A 21,924-nucleotide genomic window follows, 5' to 3' on the forward strand; every position below is an offset into this window, starting at 1 on the left:
TGACATTGCTGTGGGATGGCGGCTCTCTGTGACGGCATGTATCATGGCTAAACTTTGTCCGCACAGAGTGTGGGAGTTTGACACCAGTGCGAGATAGTCCATGTACTCCGAGACTTCGTTCTGTCAGCTCCTATGGGAACATCCGAGCAGTCACCACGGCTAGGAACCTGAACAAGTCTCTGCAGAACCTCAGCTTGAATGAGGAATGTAAGGTGGCTTTCAAGATTCTTTCATTTTTCCTTACCACTTTTCTCATGTGAGACTTTGTTTTATTTTGTCCCTTTGCCAGCTCTTCCCTGCTGTGAGATCTCATGTGGAAAGCATCTTGAGCAGACTATTACTGCATGGTATCCAGTTCCCCCTCCTCCACCCCCCGTCTCTCCCGAGGGACGACATGATCAACCCCCAGCCTAAGAGGCTGAAATTCGCTGTTCAGTAGTTTTGATTTATAAGCTACTGGAGACCAAACAGAGCGCTTTCCAGATGCACATGTTTTCACCAGCCGGAGTCACTAGCGAAGCCTTGATGCGTAGCCTCTAATTAAATGTTCACCGTTCAGAAAGAGGCCTTGATAGATTTGCTTTACAGAGGAATTTCTCTTCACTTGTTGAATGACGTAGGGGTCATAACAATGACCTGCTTGAGCAAAAGTTGTTCTTTAGGTAGTAGTTGTGTTTCAGTGTCTCCCCACTTCCCTCTTCGCAGCTGGAAGCTCTGTTGCGTTTTCTCCTGGGAATCTCAGCACCAGTAGCAGTGCTAGCAGCACCTTGGGCAGCCCTGAGAATGAAGAGTACATCCTGTCATTTGAGACCATCGATAAGATGAGAAGAGTTAGCTCCTACTCCTCATTGAATTCACTGATTGGTGAGTAAGGGCGCTCCAATGTCTCCTGCTTTCTCTACCCTCTCGTGCCTGCTGCATTACAGGTCTGGAAAGCTCTGATTTGTGGCTCTCTATAGGTCTCATTGTAACAGCAAGGGTTCTGATTATGGGTAAATGCCATGATGGTGTCTGAGTGGGGTTATATGAAGAAAGCAGAAAGGGCGTTAACCTGAGGATATTCGGGAAGATGGGATGTAGCAATGACATAGCATTATGACCATAGAAATGCAGCTATCTTTTGTTACAGAAGGTGGGATTCCTACTAAGAACTTGAGCATGAAAAGGTAGCATCTACTGGAATTTTACAGCCCCTGCAGCTTCATGGGCTAGGAAAGGGTTAGGAAGGCTCTTCATTCTATGGACCTGCTAGCTGGGCTCATTGGCATGGACTTCTACCCTCAGTTGCTTTTCATGTAAGCTGGGTTTAGTCTGTTACACAGCACAGTCTTCTATGTCTCCGGGGAAGCCTTACTGATTTTCCATCCAAGTGTGTTTGTACATTATTAAATGGGGGGTGAGAAGGAAGAAACCCTGGACCTGGTCTTAATTGTTTGACAAGACAGCTTGGCATTTCACAGAAATGTGCTCTGAACAGAATGTCATAGCTGATCACTTTTCAGCCATCACTTCCCCAAATATATCCTCCTGGAGAATGGCAGGAGAACACCAGCTGCAGCATCTGTTGATCTCCTGAGCACCAAAACTAAACAATCCTGTTCTGCCCTGAAGCCTCAGCCCTGTAAATAATACCCAAAATGCTGCAGAGTGGATATGTGGAGATGTTGGTGCCGATAGCAAAGGAGGAAGGGGAATGGAGTTGTATTTCCACAGCGTACAGTTGATTTGCATGTCGGCTGTTCTCTGGCATTTCTTTTATAAAACTGATCTGGAAGTTCTGGACTAAACTAGTTCAGTTCTTTGGTTATTTTTCTGATGGCTTTTTCAGGCATGTCCGATTGCTACAGCAGCATTTTTCTTTAGCTGATCATCTTTTCAAATTGGTTAAAACCTTTCTGGTATGGTAAGAGCACAGCCAGCCAGCATGCAAGGGACCCAGTGTTTGGAACGGGCTCTTGTTCCGTAGGCTGGAGGAGTCAGTGCACATCAGAGAAATGACAGGGGAGGCTCATATCCTTCCATTATGATCAGTTGTCTGGGACTGTGATCTCCTAGCTTTAAAAAATCCCTATCTACCATTGTCATATGGTGGATTAGTAATCTGTAGCAAACTGGTGATGAAAACCCTCCACACCACACTCCGGAACTAGAAAGATTCTGGGATCCCACTAATGAACAGATCAATTGGCATCAATTGTTGACTGTTAACTAATGACTGGATCCCCAGGCCCTTGAGACAGTTTAAAATAAATCTTGTTCCATCCTAATAAAGTGTAGTTGTTAGACTCTTGAACAATCCAGTCATATGACTTGACAGATAATGACCCCGGTCCCTTCTGAAGGGCCCAGCAGGATTGTTGGAATGCTGCTGTCCCAGTGGCAGTGGCAGGTTAAAACTTTAGCTTCCTTTTCTTGCCTTCTCTCTGAACCTGGCTCTCCTCCCCCGCCTCCTTCCACTGGAAAGAACTGCTGCCTGCATGATGGTTTGTTTGTGTCTCAGAAGAGCTTTACAGCACAGTTGAGAAAGAGCCTAGAAATGAGCTGGAGATGAGGGAGGGAAACTTAAGACAACAAAAAAGCGGGGCTCCAAAGCCTCCCTCATTCATATTCAGTCAGGAAGAGCTCATATCCAGCAGTAAACGACAGATCTTATAGAAGTGTTTAAAATTCATAACTTACACGGAATTCCATTACCTTCAGCATTTGCCTGTTTAAAGCTGGAGTTTTTTTCATTTCGGGTAAAGAATTGCAGTCCCCAGCCTGCTCTCTGTTAGCTCCCAAAGGAAAGATTTTTCAGAATTGTATCAACTCGGGACATCTTCTTAGGGCGACACATGGCCATGCAGCAGGCCTGGGTTTGAGCTGATCCTGCAGTGTCCCTCCTTGGACTGGCAAGGCCCGCTGGGACCACTGCCAGCCAGCATTCGCATCTGTGTGTGTGGATTCCCCACCCCAAGTCTTTGTTAAGAACCCCAAAAAGTTATTGTGACACTTCGTGAACTTTCACGTACTTCTCCCGGTTGAGTTTACAGTGAGGGTAAATTTGTAGGCCCAGTTTCTACACCACCTCTCTCCTCTTTCTTTTTTTAACCTCCCTCATAGGCAGCCAATTGTATCCATCTTCCTTCCAGGTTATTTCCTTAAATCTTTCATCTGCAACAAAGAATGGACGCCATGTGCAGCCCAGATGGGTGGGTATAAAATAAGGAAGAGCCCTGCTTGGATCACAGGCATCTGCCCCGTCTGAGGAAACCCGTGACATTGCTCGATAGTCTCCACTCCTCTGGCTGGTGTGGAAGGTGCAATGGTGACTTGTTTGACAGTTGTAGCCATGCCAGGTGTTGGAGAAAGGGGAAGAAATTAAAAGGAACCTTTTAGGGAACAGGCCAAATCCATTTTTAAAAAATTCAGCCTCTAATGTTAAGAAATACAAATCATTCTCACCCAGAGTTTAACTTTCTGTCCTCTGCATTCCTCAGACACACACCCAGCTGTGATTCATTAGCATTCCGGGACTTCTTTCTCACTGCAGTATGTTTCATTAAGAAGTCCTCACTCACACCCAGTGCCATTTTGCTACAAGGTGCTAGGCAGCTAGGTACACATGGAAATTTTCCTCTTATTTTTGCTTGAAATATCTCTGAGATGCAATCCCGGAAAGAGGAGTGAGTCCTTGAGCTGTGAATGTACAGTTCACAAGATTAGTTGGGTTCTGGCAGGTGACTGTCCCTTGGGTAGTTTCGGGAAGAAGAGTAATCTGTTTCTGGCCTTCCATTGCCTTTAAGCTGGCAGCAGGAAGAATTTTTGGGTAACAAAGGCTGGTTTGGGAAGGAGGCTAAGCCTGTTGCAGCCCTTTCCACAGCCAGATCTGCCAGCCATTAATCTGGCCTCTCTAGATGGAAAAGGAGAGAAATTAGGCGTTGGCTTTGGATGCCAGGAGACTGATGACTTTTTTTTGCATACCCTAATGCCATGATTAAACCCCATCGTTAGATGTGTCTCGTGGTGATGGGGAGATCATTGCTGGAAAGATAATGCTAAACACATTGATCAAAGAGGAAAGGAGAAACTTGGAGCAATAAAATGCTGGAGATGGATTTCATTTTCCAGTAGGAGACGGATGAGCTTTGATTTGGATGGGGAGGGGAAACTACGCCATGTCATTCAGAATCCCTGCTAAAGGACTGGCGAAAGCAATGTTTACAGTCAGAGGCGATAGTGAGCAGAGAGGGAGGCCGGCGGAGGCGAGGGGAGGGGTGTGGAGAGGCAGACCGTAGGCGAATGGGAGAAGGAGGGGACAGAGGGGAACAGATCTTGGGGAGTGGGAGCACTGGCAATGGACTTAAATTTGCAATTAGACAATTCATTTAAAATCTTGTAAGCATGCACTTAAACTGATAAGCAATGAGCTGCAGCAATTACCATATTGGTAGTAAATATAAAACGGTAAACAAGGTACTGAAAATATTATGTCAAAAGTAAATGCCATTCACAGACTTAAGCAACACTGCACTTCTTTATGCAGTAAGTATGCTGCAGTGTGCTCCATAACGTGCCATACAGTACATAACGAGAATGGAAAAGCCTGGTGAGATGGGCAGGGCAGTGCTGGATGGTTGGGAATGCCAGCGCACATGTATAAGTGAGGAACTACTGGACAAGGGGGAATGCCAGGATGGGTGGGGGAAGGCTGGAATGCATGGGAGTGTGGGAGTTGTTTTTCCAGTTCTCCACTTGTTGAAACTGAGTTGTCTTGGCCACAACCATGCACCCTTTCAAATGTGTAAAGGAAATGGGGAGTGGGTTGATGGTGGTGGACTGTGATAACTATCTTGATCCTGAGGTCCTTCCTTACGGGCACGAAGTCTCCTCTGGGATTAGTGACGCATTGGAACGCCCATGCTCTGCTGTGTGGGTCACTCTTGGGGAGGACCTGTACATTGGCTTTCCCTGTGGTGCAGACTGCACTACATAGACTAGTGGGGAAAACCTGGGCTCGGCAGCCTCCTTGAGCCACTTCTACCCCAAGTCACTGGGAGTTTTCTGCTGTGTTGCAGGGTATTCGGGGAAGATGCTTATTATTGATTCCATTATCAGCTTCATTTTAGAGCAGCTTTAGCCTTGGGAAATAATACTCCTCTGCGCTCCCTGAGAGAGTTGGAGCACAGCAGACATAGGGTCCAGAGAGGCTGGAGTGGGAAGGTGTCCTTAGGATACTCTGTGAAGAGACCAAGTGCAGAGGGTTCTCTCTGTAATCTGTGCCATCTCTGCAAGAAATGTTAATTCTCCAACAGCTGTCATGGAGTATCTTGCTCCTAAGAGGTTGGGGCTGCCCCTCACACCTGCTGAAGTAGAGTTCACAGAGCCATCCGAATTTTAGATCTTTTCTCTCACTGAATCTAGATCTCAGAGGATCTTATATCTCATGGGAAGAGAAGAGGGATGAGGGGGGGATACATTTATAAATCAGAAGTGGGGTTAATAGTGGCAGGAATTTTGTATCAGAATCCCCAAATACCCCTGACTGCTCAGTCTGAAATATTTCAGCTGTATGTGTCAGTCCAAAACTTGTTTTTTGCTTCAGGAAGAACATGCAAAAACAAGTCAGAGCTGTTGTCTCCAATTGAAAATGCACAGGGGCTCAAGGTTTGGTCAGTTTGTGGAGGGTGGACTGCATCTCTCTGTGGAGCTGAAGGCTTAGAATCATTGCAGTATTTTAAAGGGGGAAAAAAACAGATAATGCCAAACCAAGGAAAGAGATTAAATCAAGACACTGATGTTTTAATTTGTGTGTGCTGCACAGCTGTGTCCTTGCTGTCCTCAGGTTGCAAGGTTGAAAATCAAAACCAATTGTGCTGCCCTGATGTTTGCTGTGAAATTGAATGAAGAGTTATGTACACCCGAACGAAACCAAAATAATCAGTGAAGAAAGGCAATTTATTTTTGACGTTCATGGTGAAAGGAATCATTTTGTAAATCTATACTGCAAGGTCTATTTAACCAGCTTTGAATCAGTCCGACTAATTACAGATCTGTCATTTTAAATTAACTCTCCCCACTTGCCTAGTGCTGCATTTGTGTCTTGTGGATTTTTTTTATTCTAGTCCATTATGTGAAATCAAACCACTGTTCTCTCCTGCTGTCCCTATCTCCTTTCATTATCACACTGACTCAGGTGGTTCAGATTTAACAAGGAGCGGTTGGATGTGTCATTCAGCTGAATCCATTCGATGAGTAACGCTTTCTTTAGAAAAAAAAGAAAAGAATACTATAGTGAGGGAAGGGAACACACTTTCAAGCACTAGCTCTAATGAGTCTAAAAAGCCTTTATAGAAATCCCCTCTGTTCTTTTCAGAAGCTGTTGAACGAATGAGGAACTGCATCGGTGAAGTCCTCTTTTTTTTTTTTTTCTGAAGCTTAGATGTATAAAAATGTCTTGGAGTTTTTTCGTCCTGCTTGCGTCATGAGTGAGGGAGTTATCAGAGGGGCTGGAAATACTGAAAGCTAGATTTCCTCCTGCCCCCCCCCCCCCCCCTGCTCTTTCTTTAAAAGAAACCAAACCCTTTAGATTCCTAGCTGCCCTTATGTAACTTCCAGCACAGACCCAAGCACACTGGAGGCAGAATGCTGAGCGGGTTTCAGTGAGCCTTTGCAGCCGTGTTACCTGGCTGGCTGCGTCAGTAACTGGAACACTTTTTTTCCCAGGCTTTTATCACCTTGTCTGTCTTGTTTGAGTAGTTTTCAAGGTGAATTTGGTGCTTGTGAAAACTCAGACTAATAACAGTGGCCTGTAGCCTGGCAAAGCTCAGACAGGCGCTGTGCCATCTTCTTCTAATTCTCTTCGGGACTGCAGTCCTGGCCTTCCCCTGGCAGAGACTTGCTTTGTTTTCTCGTTATTTTTCTTTATTTTAAATCTGAATAAACAGCTTCTAAGGATGGGGATACATTTTTGCCTTGTGGCCAAAGCCAGAACTTGAACCTAGATGTGCAGAGGTGCAAGATATGCTACACTCTTCCCTGCTGCCAAACAGAGTCACCTAGCCTTTATTTCCCTAAACTTGCACTCACTGTATCAATGTGTTGCTTGGTTTTGAACACTTTTGGTTATGTCATCTGCTAACATATAGAGACAAAACGGAGCATGAGTCTGACTCATCTCTGCACCTGACATTACATCATGAAGGACAAATTTGATATTGTTGCATCTTCATGTGGCCCCGAATCGTTTCCAGGATGGGTGACAATCCTGCGTGAACCCTAAACATTGAAGAGATTAGGAAAGCTTGTGGCAGTTCAGTATGCTGACAGCCCACAGCTGAGGGTCCCACTGGCCAGCGTGTTACTGCTCAAAAGGTGTCGTCAACGGCGTCGAGCCGAGAGAACTGCATACGCAGCTCTTGTTCTTGTTAATAGACATCACTCCACTAAATCCCTTGGGCACCAGTGGGTTGAGAGACCCTTTAATTTGCAGCTTGTGTGAGACACGGAAGTTAGTCCCTGCCTTGCCGTTTGTGGAGTGTCGTCTTGGTGAATTTTACTGGCAAATGGGAGATTCCTTTGTATAACCGAAACCAGCATATGGAAAAGATTGCGGTCTGTGTGCTGCTCAAGCATGTAACTGCATTCTACTTACATCCTGGGCCAGAGTTCAAAACCGAGCTGTCAGCATCTATTTTCTCTTGGCCTGAGTGTCAGGTACAGAAGCTATCCAAGGTGAGCACTTGCTTGTCAGCCAAGGGACCCTTTCTTCCTAACCTCAGGCTTTATATTTAGATGCCTCTGCAAACACATGGGGAAATGCAGACAGCTTTTGACACCATTTACAAATTCATTGTGACTCATTTGAAAACCCTATTTGAGTTTCTTTTGTTATCACAGCACCTGCCTACCTTATAACTCTCAAATGGCTCTGCTCCCAAGATTAGCGTTATAACCATAGTACATGGGAATGATGTAGGAAGTGTAAAAGAAACTGCTAATATGCCTAAAGCCAGTCAAATAAAATGTTCACAGGATCCTTTTCAATTACACAAACTCTTATTTATTTGATGTGTAAGGTGCATTTATCATTCCCTCCCACTGCATGTACTAAACAGCAGATATTCAGTGACCAAACTGGTAATTAACAAATTGACTTAATTGCAGTCTGAAGGATTGACTCAACCTTCCGCTTTGTAAAATGAAGAATCATGTTACCTCATTATTAGCATTTAGATGTTAAATACATCTCAGGAATGTATAAAGTCCTGAACATACCAGCTGTGTAGCTAGCCTTTAATAGGGCAAAAGGATTTTAATAAATGTATCTGTTGAGAGAGGCTGCAAACTTATTTCCCTTTGAGTTGCCTTAGCACAAGATGGTCAAGTGGTTTCCTCCAAGGGATAAGAAAATAAGTATTTTGGATGCTAATTCTGGGCAAGTCTCCTTTCCCTCTTTCCCTCTTTCTTTCTTTCTCTCTTTCTTTCTTTCTTTCTTCACCCTTACAGACTTCCAAAAGGGATCACACAGTGGGAATTTTCTTCCATCTCTGTGGTTGTGTTTGAGTGCTTACCTTGATCGTCTCTGACTGCCATTCTAAAGTGTAAAAGCAGCTCTTGTGGGCTGTTTTCCTCACAAGATGTCAGAGGACTGGAGGTGACGGCAGCTTTCTGATGTTTGTCTGCTCCCCGTGTTTTTCTGTTCCAGGAGTGTCTTTCAATAGTGTTTACACCCAAATTTGGAGAGTGCTTCTACACCTGGCTGCTGACCCCTACCCTGATGTTTCAGATGTGGCCATGAAAGTGCTCAATAGCATTGCCTACAAGGTATGATTGCCAGTCTTCATGTATCTCTAAGCTCTTGTATTTTGCAGGGGGGTTTTTCATACTCAGGCAAAGTGTGGATAGACTGAATCTGCATGTGCCCGGTTGGAAGGCCATGGTTAGTGATCACAGCTCAGTCTGACTCAGGGCAGTTCTTCAACTTTCCAACACGAAAACACTCAGATGAGCTCCTGGTCAAATCAGACTATTTGAGGGAGGGGCTGGAATGATTTCAGAGGTGCCATTATTAGGTAGGTGGCTTAAAAACCGAGTCTTGTTTACATGTCTAGTGAGTAGGTCGACCCCTGAGTGACACCGTACAGATACTACAGTAAATTAGCCCTTTGCAAACTGATTTAGATCATGTAAACGGGATTGGCCCACAGACTCAAGCCACAACAGCTCTCTGATCCAGGTGAGGTACATGTGAATCTGCATGCAAGCATCCTTCCCACTCCTCACCTCTTCAGTACAGGCCTAAATCACCATGCTCCTCATATTTCATCCTGAGAGGATGATGAGAAATCCATGTAGACTGCCATCACTGCTACTCCAGAACTGCCAGCATAGGGAGCTGTAAAAGCAGCCCTCACCTTTCACCAGAAACCAAGCACCTGGCCACTTTGGTACATCTTATCATCAATAGCCCCCACTGGATTGCGCCAGAACGCCATTTAGACACAGTCCTCCCCGCGTATCTGAATTGCACCTTCACAGGTGCTCTAGCATTAAGTCCATGAGCCATTCCAATGCCAGATTGAGTCTCTTACTGATTTCTGGTGAATAACACCATCACTTAGACCTGAACTAGCATGGTCGTAAGAGATATCAGCATCACCATCCACTATTGCAGTGTTAGAGACCTCCTGCTATAAGCCCATTTTTCACTTGAGGATAGTTCTTAATTTAAACCCTTTGTTTGCTTGTTTTGAATACACACCGGGGTCAGGCTGCAGACTTAACGTTTGCATGCTTTGTGTTTTGGGATATGGAATAGCTTCACCGCTTGAGGGGGCTGAGCTGAGATCTCCAGTTTGTGACTCAGGCACCAGATAAATCTGTGCATCAGATTGGCACATCTCAAATTCAGATGAGTACTGAAGGGGAGATGTTAACGCTTTCAGACTCTCCTCTCTGGACCACATCATGGTAATTATTAGGCTCTGCAAAGTGAAGTTCTAGTTCAGCTAAAATTATAGGCCAGACGTTCACCCCGTGGATCCTGTCTAAGGACAGTATTGTGTTCTCTGCAGGTTCATATCCCATGCCCATCACAGTGTTATCTAAGTGCCTTCGCACAGTGAAATAAGTGTCTAGCATCTCTGCAGTTGGACTTCAGAGGAATAATGTCTCGAGATCATAAGGGCTCGAGAGGAACAATGGACCTATGGCAACCCACGATTCTAAAGGAGCGCATTTTTGCTCATCCAAAGATCTGATGAGCACATTAAGCATTCTGACAAATAAACCTAATCTCCCAGGGCTGTGGTGGCTCCATGAAAGATAAGAGAGAAAGTGTGGGATTTCAGAGCCAGTAGGGTGTGCACCTGTGGTGGTGGTGGTGATGAGGGCCAGGACTCTCCTGACAGTCTTCTCTGGGCTGAATGTCAGGACATTTTCAAGTGCACAGTGTGTTCACCAAGTATTATCCAGCTCGCCTCTAGCCACAGTTGAGTGCTTAAGAAAATTACATCAAAGCAACACTCTAAGTCTCAGACTAGGAGATTGCAGCTACATTATTTTAAATCAAACTATTTTTTCTAAATTTCATTTTTAAAAAGCATTGAAATACACAGTGTTATCTCGGGGGCTGAGTATGCATTGCTAGCACTCAGACCGGATTGGTTTTAGTCTAGCGATTGAATTTAAAGAGTAAATTGGAATTAAATAACTTCCCCTCCAAACTGCAACTCAGAAAACCCAAAACTTATGTGCTGGTGTCTCTGTTGAAATGAAGGAATGAGAGCCCAGCGAGTGATGCTGGCCCTTGAAGACTCTGATTATGGTTAATTAATGAAGCTCCTTCCCAGGTTGCTTCATCCAGCTGTTTTCAGTGGAACGCCAGAGGCTCACTTACCTTGCTAGTTACTCCTGTGTAACCTATCCTTTGCGTCAGGCAGTTCTGTGCATAAACAAGCAACTCTGCCTGCTTGCTCTCTTTGCCTGAAGTCATTATTCAAAGTTACCATCTCCCCTCCCGAACAGGATGTGATGTGAATGCTACAAGAACAAACCTCCAAAAGAGGGAGGTCGGGGAACAGCTCCCTATGTCTTTGTAACACTAAACCACGGCCCTCAAATTGTAGGACTTGCTTGCTACCGTAGAAAAGAGGGATTTCTGCTCCCTTTTAAGAAAAGGGGGGTGGGGCCCTTTACGTAACTCATTTCACTTCACATCCCTGCTCTGTCTGGCTTCAGCCTCTCCAGAAAGCCAAGCTGGCCTGAGCCGCTTTCGATGGGGGACCTGCCTGCAAAATTCTTCAAACCATGTGTCTTTTGTGACTAAATTAGTTAATTCTTGGCTATAGTTAGTTACTTTTTACCTTTTACCCTCCCTCTGCTCTCATCATGTGACCTTCTCCCTGCCCCAGATAATGGCTTAAGTGCTAGAAGGTTTTTTTTGCAGTACAGAGCGGCAGTGATGTTAGAGCATCTGTTGCTAATGGAGCATGGGAAAGCAGCTATTCTGCACCATATTGGTGGGCTAACTCCATTACGAAGAGCACACGGTGCCTGCTTTCTTGGCAGCAGCTGCTCTTATGTTTGGATAGCATGTGGATGTACTGTATTGTAACACAGTCGTGACTACTCATGCCACTTTGGAGCCAGATCTGTGACATTCAAGAGGGATTGAGTCTCCTAAAAACAATTGACATTGTGAATTTTCTACTAGCTCATCTCAGGGGAAGCAGGGGAAAGAAGAAAACTGAGACTACCTCAAAAGATCCTCTGGCTCCCTCGAAGAAGAGAGGCAGGACAGAGGCAGTATGTGCTCTCAAGCACGAGTGCCTCAATTTTGTCTCCAGTGAATTGTTGTGTGTGTAAAGTGCAAAAGCAGATACTGGTGATCCCACTGGATGCTAGAACTGCTTTTTATGCTCATCAATTGCGTGGAGCCCAGCAAGCCAGGCGCACGGCTCTTTCTAGTCACCTGCCTTGTATTTCTATGACTGTCCTGTTCTTCTCCTGGTTAGCACACTTTCTACTGGATAAACACCCCTGCGGTGTGGAGGTTCTGTTACCCAGGACCTGATTCTTTTGCCCCACTGTACAAACCAGATTCTCCAGATGTTTCAAGAAATGATCAATGTTGGTTTGCCCATGTGACTTTTTGGAATAACATGAACTGCTGCACTTAGCAGGTTTTTGATGACGCAGTGGTGCTTCTGTCCCTTAAAAACTCTTCCAGTATGCAAGAGCCAAGTATTTTAAAAAGGAGGAGTGGGACGGGTCTGAGTTTTGGGGTTTTAAGCAAACCGAAGAGATTGTCTTTTTTTAAAAAGGGGTATGGTTGCACTGGGCTAGCAGTGTTCTCCGGCTGGGGAGTGGGAGAAGGTGAGAGAGCTATATATTGATTTCCTCACCGATCCTCCTCTGGCTGGCACTTGAAGCTGCAGCCTGCCCTGCTCAGCTGGAAGGAAAACCATTTCTCTTGCATTTTCAGTTGAACTGTCCTGTTACAAACTGGTTTGAACAGTAACCTCTTTTGCTCCAGGGTTGGCTGCATTTCAGTGGTAGATGAAGTGAGCTGTATATTCCCTTACCTTCCTAACAGGCTTCTTGTAAGGCTCCGTGTTTGTAAAGTGCTTTGAGATGCTCTGGTGAAACTTTGTACATGAGAACATCAGAACGACCATCCTAGGTCAGACTGTTGGTCCATCTAGCCCCGGATCCTGTCTTCCGACTGTAGCCAAAGCCAGGTGCTTCAGGGCAATGAACAGAACAGAACAGGGCAATCATCGCATGATCCATCCCCTGTCATCAGTCCCAGCATCTGGCAGTCAGAGTCTTTAGAGCACATCATCTTGACTGCGATAGGAAATCCAACTCCTCTTTCCTGAGACGAGAGAGAGAGAAACCTTGTTGCTACAAGGTAACCCCCACGCTTGCTACTTGCCCATTGGCAGTTTTTTCCAAATGCCAGTGCAGATCTTGGATTGTAATTTAATTAGGGGAAGGGTTTACATGTCACTCAACAGCCTTTCCCAGTAAGTAGCAGAAGGACCTTTTCTGCTAAGTGTTTCCTGACTGACAAAGTGGTTTAATAAGCTAACAGTGGTTGGATGGGAATTACTCAGGAGCCGTTGATGCACGTTTTAAAACCCCACTTTGTTAGCGTTTAACCACATGTATCCTGGGACATGGGTTTTTATTAGAGAATAAATAACTGCAGTTGATGTTTGCACCCTCTCAGATGTTGAATACTTAATTTTTTTTCCCTAGGCAACAGTAAATGCTCGCCCCCAGCGTATCCTCGACACCTCCTCCCTCACACAGTCTGCCCCAGCCAGCCCTACCAACAAGGGCATGCATATCAACCAAGTGGGGTAAGTTGTCTCCTAAATGTTGTTACCTTTCGGGTTACAGCTGAGTGGATTTGTTCACTCGTTCCCCATCACAAGTCATTCAGCCACCCCAGTTAACTGAGACATAGCTGGGGAACTTTCTCAGTAGCTTTCTGTCTGGTCCTCCTCTAAAGATTGGTAAAGGAGAACTCCTCCTCTGTAGAGAGCTGGGCATTTCCTTCTGGCACCCTTATCAGGACAAGGCAGAGCCTGGCACACTGACTGCAGATAAGTGGAGAAATACTGCTGCTCTCATTCGTCATTGGTTTGATCTGAGATAGATGGGCCAAATTTCTTCTTGGAACTGATCTGTTTTTTCTCCACTTTTAAATGGTGAGGATCCAGGGTTCCCTGATCAACAGCAGAGGCGATCCAGTGCAAGAATGACATGGGCAAGGTTGGGATTTCAAAATTAACTTCTCTGGTGGTTATGCCCCACCCCAACCTCTCTCCCAGTGGAAAACAGCCATGGGCCGTTTAGACCTTGCAAGCATGTCATGCCAGGAAACCTTACAGCCAGCAAGGGGACACACACATGTCATTATTCTGTAGGCATGTGTTTGTTACTGGCCATATAACAGGGTAAACATCAGGTTATCTCTGCCTTATATGTTGCAGCCTTGTCATGAACTGACATGATCCCTGAACTCCTGGGTCAACTAGAATTACTATTAACATGCCTTAGGTAAGGTGCCATAACTGCGTTCATATGAATCATTGTGACATTGGCCGTGTCCCCCAGTGAGCATAGCTGTTTAACTCTCTAGACCTGAATTTAGGTTTGTTACAGCAGCCAAGGCTCATTGTTTTTATTTTGCGGGGTGGGGGAGACGTTGCAGTAGAGTATAAAGGCTTAAAAAAAACCCCCAACCTGTACCTTCTAAATAACACAAAAGAAATCGCAAGGGAGAGATGCCGAGGTAGCACAGCTGCAGTGATTTGGCGGGCGTGCCAGTCCCAAGCACCCAGGTTTATATTCTAGCCTTAGTCTTCCGCTGGCAGATGGCTTTTCCACCTCGCTCACTCTGTAAGAAACCTGGCCGTTTCTCAAAGGGGGAAGCGATTGGTTGCATTCCACCCTGGAGAAGCCTGAATTCCAGTGGATGTTCATCGGCGTGGTTCAGAAGGTGAGGGTGAGTTCCGTGTTCAGTGCTGTGCTCATCCCTGTCTTCTTTCCCAACACTAGAGGGTCCCCTCCGACTACCAGCACCAGCATCTCCAGCCTGACAAATGACATGACAAAGCAGCCAGTCAGCCGGGACATCACGTCTGTCAGACCTTCAAATGTAGGCAGTCTTGGGGTGCAGTACACCCCCCACTCCCACCAGTTCCCCAGGACGAGGAAAATGTTTGACAAAGGGCCAGATCAGGTAAAATGGATTTTTCCTACTAGCCACGACCCCCCATCTCATTTGCTTTTTGTCACATGTCCTGTTCTTTGCTCTTCTACTTTCTAAATATCTTTCTTTCTTTGCTTTTTGCTGCTGCCACAGACTCCAGTTTAGTTTCCTCTAATCCTGCCAACATCAATAAAATAAAAAATGAAATTGATTATTTTTCCCTGTCTCCAGGATAAATGTCGCTTTGTAGCTCTTGATGTGACATTACTAGCTGCTGCTGCTGCAGAGAAGGGTTTAGTTGGAAAAGGTTATTTATTGTTCTGTAAACATTCAGCTACTTTGCATAAATTGGGGCTGCTACCTCCCCTTAATGAACAAAGTTTCAGAGAAATTCTCACAGGCCAGGAGTCATTCGCTCTCCTTAACTGCAAGGAGAGAATATAAAATCCTTTCAGCAAGCACCTTCAGTGTTGGTGGGCATCACAGGAGCAGCCCTGGTAACACAGTTGTAGGTCATGGTGCACTCAAGTCTTCATAACCCCTCTGCTACTGTCAGAATGTGCAAATGTTCTACATCAAGTCCATTCAGATGGAAAGACCATCAATCCATGCCAGCTCCGTGTGGCTGCAGTGGTGAAGCACACAGGTCAGATGCATCTAACGTTTTCATTGTTCAGTGCCAAAAGGGTTAATTGGGTTGATGCTCAAACAATCCTTGCTGCTTGTTTAGCACTTTTCAAAGGTGAGCAGGTATAATTATCCCTACTTCACTAATGGGGAACCTGACGCACAGAGGTGGTGACTAGTGCAGGAGCAAGGAATGCAACCCTTCGGGAGCCGGTGGAACACCTGACTCCCATCCCATGCTGGGTCCATTTGAGCAGAGCTACCCTCCATGGGAGAGAAGGTAGGAAAGTTTTAGTGCCTGAGCAGTGACTGTAGAAGGAAGCCCAGTGAGTGAGAGCTGGGGACAGTGAGGGATTTCTGAACGTGATGTACTGCCAGCACTGGCTAGAACTGGCAGGTGCTGGGCAAGTTTTTACACATCATTCAGCCAATTCATTTCACTCTGAACATGGATCTCTCTAGCCCTGAGTGGCTTTTTTGCAGAGGCTGCCAAACTGTGCCAAATGTGAGAAAAACAAAGGGAGGGCAGCAGCTTTGGCGGTGAAAGAGGAAGACCCCCACTCACTGGTGTGCAGATAGTGCTGTTAGAAAGTGCCACATGGTCAGAGCTGAAGACCAAATTCCTCTGTGCACAGATGCAGCCCAGTCAGCAGCACAACAGCTTCCCTGCCCTAGAGGGACCAACCACCTCCATCGCTCGTTCCATCCCTGGCCTCTCTGCCAAGACTGCCACCTATAATAATATGCTCTGTCATGTGGACACCTGGCTGCTAGGAATTGGAGTGGCCTCCACCAGTTCACTTCCCATAAGCCACTGCACAGCAGTCAGATGGTAACGACTTGGGCAAACGACCAGGCAGGAGGGACTAGAATCAAGTCAGCAGCTTCGAGCTGAAGCTCTGTGCGTCCCATTGCAAATCTGCCTCGGCCACCCAGTCCCAAAGACAGGCACGTCTTTAAAGAACTGGACGAGGTTTGAGAGTGACCTTTCCCTTCTTCTGCATGCCTTATCACCCCTCTTTCTAGCTGTACGTGTGCTGGCCCTTGCTCTGAGGCTTGGGCCAGGAGGCTTTTTCTTGAATCCCTTTCCCTAGTCACAGTTGTGCCCCATGCCTTCCAGACAGGCCATGGAAAGGAGCTGGTGCCCAGAGGCCCTGCTTGTTACTAGAGCCCATGCTACGTGCTGTGTAGCGTTTCAGTGCTCTCCCGGAGGAGCTTTATGTAAGGGCTGTTCTCTCAAAGCTTGGCATGCAAAATCTCATGTCTCAGCAGCACCTTCCAGCATCTATCTGCCCAGTTTCTCTTCTCTGTTGAAATCAGCCTGTGATATTAGTTTGTGAGGGTTCTGGGAATGGGGGTGGACAGGATCATTAACCAAAACATGTTTACCTCTGTGTTCTCTTCCCGGGCAGACCACTGACGATGCAGATGATACTGTTGGACACAAAATCTTCATTTCAGCCACAATGCAGACAGGATTTTGTGACTGGAGTGCCAAATATTTTGCTCAGCCGGTCATGAAGGTAATATTCTCCCTCCGTGCATGTTTCTGGAATCGCAGTGCCGCCCTCTCAACCACACGGAAAGGAGGGACGCTGACCCCTTGAAATGTGCGTGCAACATGCTCTCCCTTCCCTCATCTTTCCTTTACCCTTCAGCCTCTGGAATGAGAGCGTTCCTCTCACACCGTCATCCCTGCTGTTTTTTTGGGGCAGCCACCGGCCTTGGGGCGTTCAGCCAAAGGAACTTGACAACAGATGCCTTCTAGATGATTGTATTTGTAGCGTGAGGGCTTGTTTCAAAGCAGCAGGGTCACATTAAGCACTTTGTGTGTTTTTCCCATAACTTTCCTTGCTAGTAACCTCAGGGATTCATGTTTAAAAGGGGGGTTTCTCCCTCCCAACTTGTCACCACCTTGCTGAATTCTGCAGCACAGTTATAATGCTGAATTTGTAACATTGCAATAATTTCCATACCAAATAGATATCATAATTAGAGGAGTGACTTAACTGTACTGTCTTTAACACTTACCTAGCACACTGAAGGTTAAATGTGCTTTGCAAATGTTAACTGGCCTCACATACAAGCATGGTAGGATGGGGTGGGTGGGTAGATGGATAAGTAAAGCAAAGGCAAGACGTCATCACAGGCTCAGTCATGAGGCAGTGTAAATTGTCACTGTGACACCATTCTCTGCAGTTAATAGCTGGCAGAGAAACATGCTTTTCTAGCAATTCTTTTAAGACTTTGCTTGATGTGATAGTACCTCTTTAAAAGCAAGTTTTATTTTGTGTGTGCAGATGATCTTGCTCTGAGCTGGGCAGCACATGGGAGGGTGTATTCAGGTGAACTTTTCTGGGAAAATGCTGGAGATTAACTATTCTTCCCTGCCAGCCCAGAGAACAAAAAGAACAATAAAAATAACTGGATTGTTAAAATAAATGTCACTCCCCTTTTGCAGTGAAATGAAGCCCCTATATTCCGACAGCGAGGGCAAAGATGTTGCTTTCTTCCCATCGTTGCCTTTAGATTTTTGGCTGTGCTGAGGCTAAGATAATCAGAGGAAACTCTTGAGAATGCTGCCTTAAGTGAAGACTATCTAATCCCAGTGCTAGCAGAACCTGTCCTCCACTCCAAGTTAGATTTGACTGTGCTTGCCTAAGTGCAGCTTTAGAGCTGTGACCTCCTCTTGTAAATCTCCTTTAGTTCAGGAAAGGGGGTGTGACAGCAACTGAGGATCTGAAACAGCTCCCAGGAAAGCCTACCGCAGCCGTGTTTGTTTAAAAGAAATTGCAGTTACAGCAAGGGAAGAGGGTGGCGGTGGTGGTTGTGGTGGTGATGATGAATCTCCTCCCAAAGGCATGTAAAATTGAGAGGGTTCCCCTGCCCCCGGTCAGTGTAAGGAGCAGTATAATCTACACACCAGTGCTCGGGCAAACCAGTGCAGAGCCTTAATAGGAACTTGGACGCAGACTGTCAGTGGCATGAAGCAGCAACTGCCATTCAACTCTCAGGTTGTTTTCCAAAAACGTTACGGCTCATTTCAGTCTCAGCTACTAAGCAGAACATCCGCCTGCAAGCAGTAATTCTTACCTGAGCATAGACAAGAAACGGGAAGCCAGGGCCTTTGAGATCAAATCCTCACACGGTCGTGGGATTCAAACAGAACAATTAATAACCACATTGCCAGCTTCATTTCTTGTAGTCATCACAGTTAAGCTGTCTCGGTCAGCAGGTGCTTCATAATGCATGTTGGTAGATGCACAAGACTGGCCTGTCTCTTTGGGTCTCAACATATTCCTTTTCCCTCAGCAGTCAAGGTACCTGTGCTGTCAGTTCCAGACCTCCGCACAGTGTTAATCTGCTTTGGAAGCACCATGTTAATCTGCCCTGAGAGCAGAATTAACCGTCTCCCCTCCACCGCCCAGAGCTAATAAAATACAGATTTTCCCAAACAATCCGAGGCTCGCCAACAACCCATCCTTGTTTACTGCCCATTCTGCAGCCTCAACTGCTCTCCCTGTCCCCACACTGTCATCTACCCACACACGCAATCTTCTGTCCATCTCCTGCCCACCCAACATAACAAATATTTTGCTTAGACAGGCTGCTGAGTTCACAGGAAACCTCCCCATAAAATAAAAACATGTTATATTACAGCAAAGACGACTTGTCGCAAGCAACACGAGTTATTAACTCTTCACTGAATATGTTCACAAAGGTTTGGACAAGAACTGTCAATGGTGACGTGTTCACCAGGGAGAATGGCATTGGCCCGTTTCCTCAGGCTACCCAGGCAACCATATAGGGTCCATAGAAACCTTCTCGGGCTTGTTTTCTTTTTTGGTGCACATGCACTGTGACCCTTTCAGACTGCACATCTGTGCAAGCAAAGGAGTGAACGTTTTCTTAAATACTGTTCACGGTGGGGTTCGCCAAAGACTCAGTGGGTGCCATGCACTACCGGGGGTAAAAGTGAACCGCCTGAGACCATCATCACATCAATGGTTTGATCTCTAGCTTTGTGTAAAAAACCGAACAAACCGAAAACCACACACCTGGAAAACTTTTGGAAAAAGGGCTATTTTTTTTCAGGGCTTATATTTCTGCAAACTAGCTCAAACGTCCACCGCTTGGTTCACTAATCCCAGCCTGCATCCCCTGAGGCACACCAAATCCCAAAAGAATCGGAGTAAGCATGGCAATTTTAGAGGACTTAGAAAGGTCAGCCTTTAACAATCTTAACAATGGGGGCACTGCCATGCCACTGTAGCCATGCTACTATCTGGGCATCTCAGGCTGGGTTGACAGTGTGTGGATTCTGGGGAATTCCTAGATCACAAGGTTGCAGGTGGGAGGGGGCGGAGGGAAGGTGTGGGGCTGGAAGGGGGAGTGGTCACTACCGTGCCACACAGCTTGTTCTGCAACTTTTCCACAGACCAGCGGTTGAGCTAGAGGCCTGATGAAAAGCTCAGACGTGGGCCGTAGTTTACCCACCCCTGGCACAGGGGTTTTCATAGAAAGAGTTTTGCCAGTAGTGAGCTGGGATATGAGATCAATGTATGCATTCCCAGTAAAGTGAGGTGGTCGGTGTCAGGTGTAGCTGCACTGAATGCAGAGGCCGTAGTTGGCTTTGCTTGGTAGAGCTGTGTTTGTGAAGTCTGTGGATTACTGTGAGGTATGTGACAGAGCTGTGACTGATATGAGGGGATGTATGTTTTGCATCCTCCTGTGTGTGAGGAAAGGGAAGAGGTGCATGTGTACCTTCAGGATGCAATATGCGTCATTTCTGTGAAGAACTGTGTAGGTAGTGTCAATATCAGGGCACAGGGCTTTTATTATCAGCAGTGAGGTGGAATATGAGAGCGTTCTAACGCTTTAATGCTGATTAAGTAAACGTGTAGGTTGAGATGGTATCCTGTGGAAAAGTGTGAGCAATTTGTAAAACGCTGTGAAGTGGTTCTTAAATGGTACATGGGTGGGATTCTTTCTGGGGAGCTAGTTGTGTGTGAGTGTACACAGCGGGATCTGGAACCTCCTGAAACAACCAGTGCCAAAGGCCAATGTGAGTATGGATGTATCGATGCATTGCTCAAAGGGGGCCGGGGCAGATGGCCTGGCATCCTTTGGGGTTGTTTTGTCCTTTTTGTCTTTTAATTGTGATAAATGAAATTCTGTGGGTAAGAGTCAATGGTTGTAAAAGGAGGTACAGAGCTTGTACGTTTCAGCAACTGTGGGGTAGACAGAGTAAAGGTGTGTGTGTTAATAGGCACGCTGGGGGATAGCTGTGTAAAGCACGAAGGATTCTTTCTCCAAGAATCAGGCAGCACAGACAATACTGAAGAGGTTTATCCATGATACCGGCACGTCCGATAAATCAGCTTCAACTTCATGGTGTTACAGTGGTCAATTATATACGCTTTCTTATCGATTACATAGTACGTTTTAAATTCTTTATCTATTCACTTACAAATACAGACTTTGTCCCATCTGACGAGAACAACAGTGATAATGGTCGTTACATACGTGAAGAGACACTTTCATCACTCTACTTACATCAAGGATGCTAGGGCTACACTCGGGGTGGGAGGGTCCTTACAGAGAGGTGGCAGATGAGACAGAAAATCTAAAAGCAAATGTGCTGTTCTCATTGGAATTAGAATCACTAAGAGGACATCTGGCTTCCTGAGCCATCGGATGCTTTCACTAGCCAATGTCCTTGAGGATCAGGTATGCTCGTTAGCCATTTAAATGAGTTTCGACCTACAACTTGTTAGCTGAAAACAACCTCAAGCCTTACAGCTGAAAAAAAAGCAGAGTTAATGCATTTCCTGGTTTTCAGAAGTTTGTTTTGCTCAGCTTAGTGTTCTGTAGGGAGACAGCGCACCACCAAGCCACCTTACCTCTTAATTATTTTGTTTTTTTGCCATAGAATCTCAATGTGCGTCTGTCACACAAAACAATAATGTGATGGTGCTCTAACAGGAAGGAAATTAGAGGAATACTGCTGGGTGCATTCCTTTATAAATATCTCTCCTGGTTATTTATATTTTTCAAGTAGATAGAAAAATTGTATTTCATGTATAGAAAATTCCTCCTATCCTAATCAGTAACAATGATGCATCCATTACTGCTCTTCCTTACAACACATGGTGTTTTGTTTTTGTTTTTTAAATATCAGTACAGGATAATGGTGCGAGCTAATTGGCTGTGTCTGTGTTTTATGAAACTAGTTACACTGTAGGCAGGTTTCCAAGTATCTTAATTTTTTTATGTGAATCACTAAGAGGAAGTAAAATCATTGGTCCAATGCTTCGTCAGCTCTCCTGCTAGTGTAAGTAATTTTCTCTTAATGACATCAGCATAGCCAGTAATGTATTGGGAGATATTTCTGACCGGTGGGATTTAGTTGCCAGCTCAAATTTTGAGTTTTTGGGCTTTATACAAAGGTTGGCTTTGGTCAAGATGAGTTTCAGGGTCTCATTTCTAAGTCCAGGAAATAGTAGATTTATAAAGGAAAAAAGAGAGAAAGAACTGGGGATGATGATAGTGCCATTTAGAAATGGGTAATGTTTTGTCTCTCAATGCTT

General features: G+C 45.5%; 1 protein-coding gene across 10 annotated transcripts in view; it reads left to right on the forward strand.

Moving 5' to 3' along the window:
- The window catches only part of RPTOR (regulatory associated protein of MTOR complex 1), a 257,671-nt gene that overhangs the window by 194,859 nt on the left and 40,888 nt on the right, over positions 1-21,924 (forward strand). For 9 of the 10 annotated variants that reach the window (XM_067547239.1, XM_067547232.1, XM_067547233.1 and 6 more), the window contains 6 exons: positions 67-207; positions 706-864; positions 8,687-8,805; positions 13,246-13,349; positions 14,554-14,737; positions 16,747-16,857. In XM_067547239.1, the coding sequence (XP_067403340.1) occupies positions 67-207; positions 706-864; positions 8,687-8,805; positions 13,246-13,349; positions 14,554-14,737; positions 16,747-16,857 (818 nt within the window). The remainder of the gene's footprint in view (positions 1-66; positions 208-705; positions 865-8,686; positions 8,806-13,245; positions 13,350-14,553; positions 14,738-16,746; positions 16,858-21,924) is intronic. The other variant, XM_067547237.1, reaches the window with a different exon arrangement.

This window comes from Emydura macquarii, unplaced genomic scaffold (assembly GCF_026122565.2).
Source record: "Emydura macquarii macquarii isolate MOO-44397 ecotype Brisbane River unplaced genomic scaffold, CSIRO-AGI_Emac_v2 contig_1230, whole genome shotgun sequence".
Taxonomy (NCBI): Eukaryota; Metazoa; Chordata; order Testudines; family Chelidae; genus Emydura; species Emydura macquarii.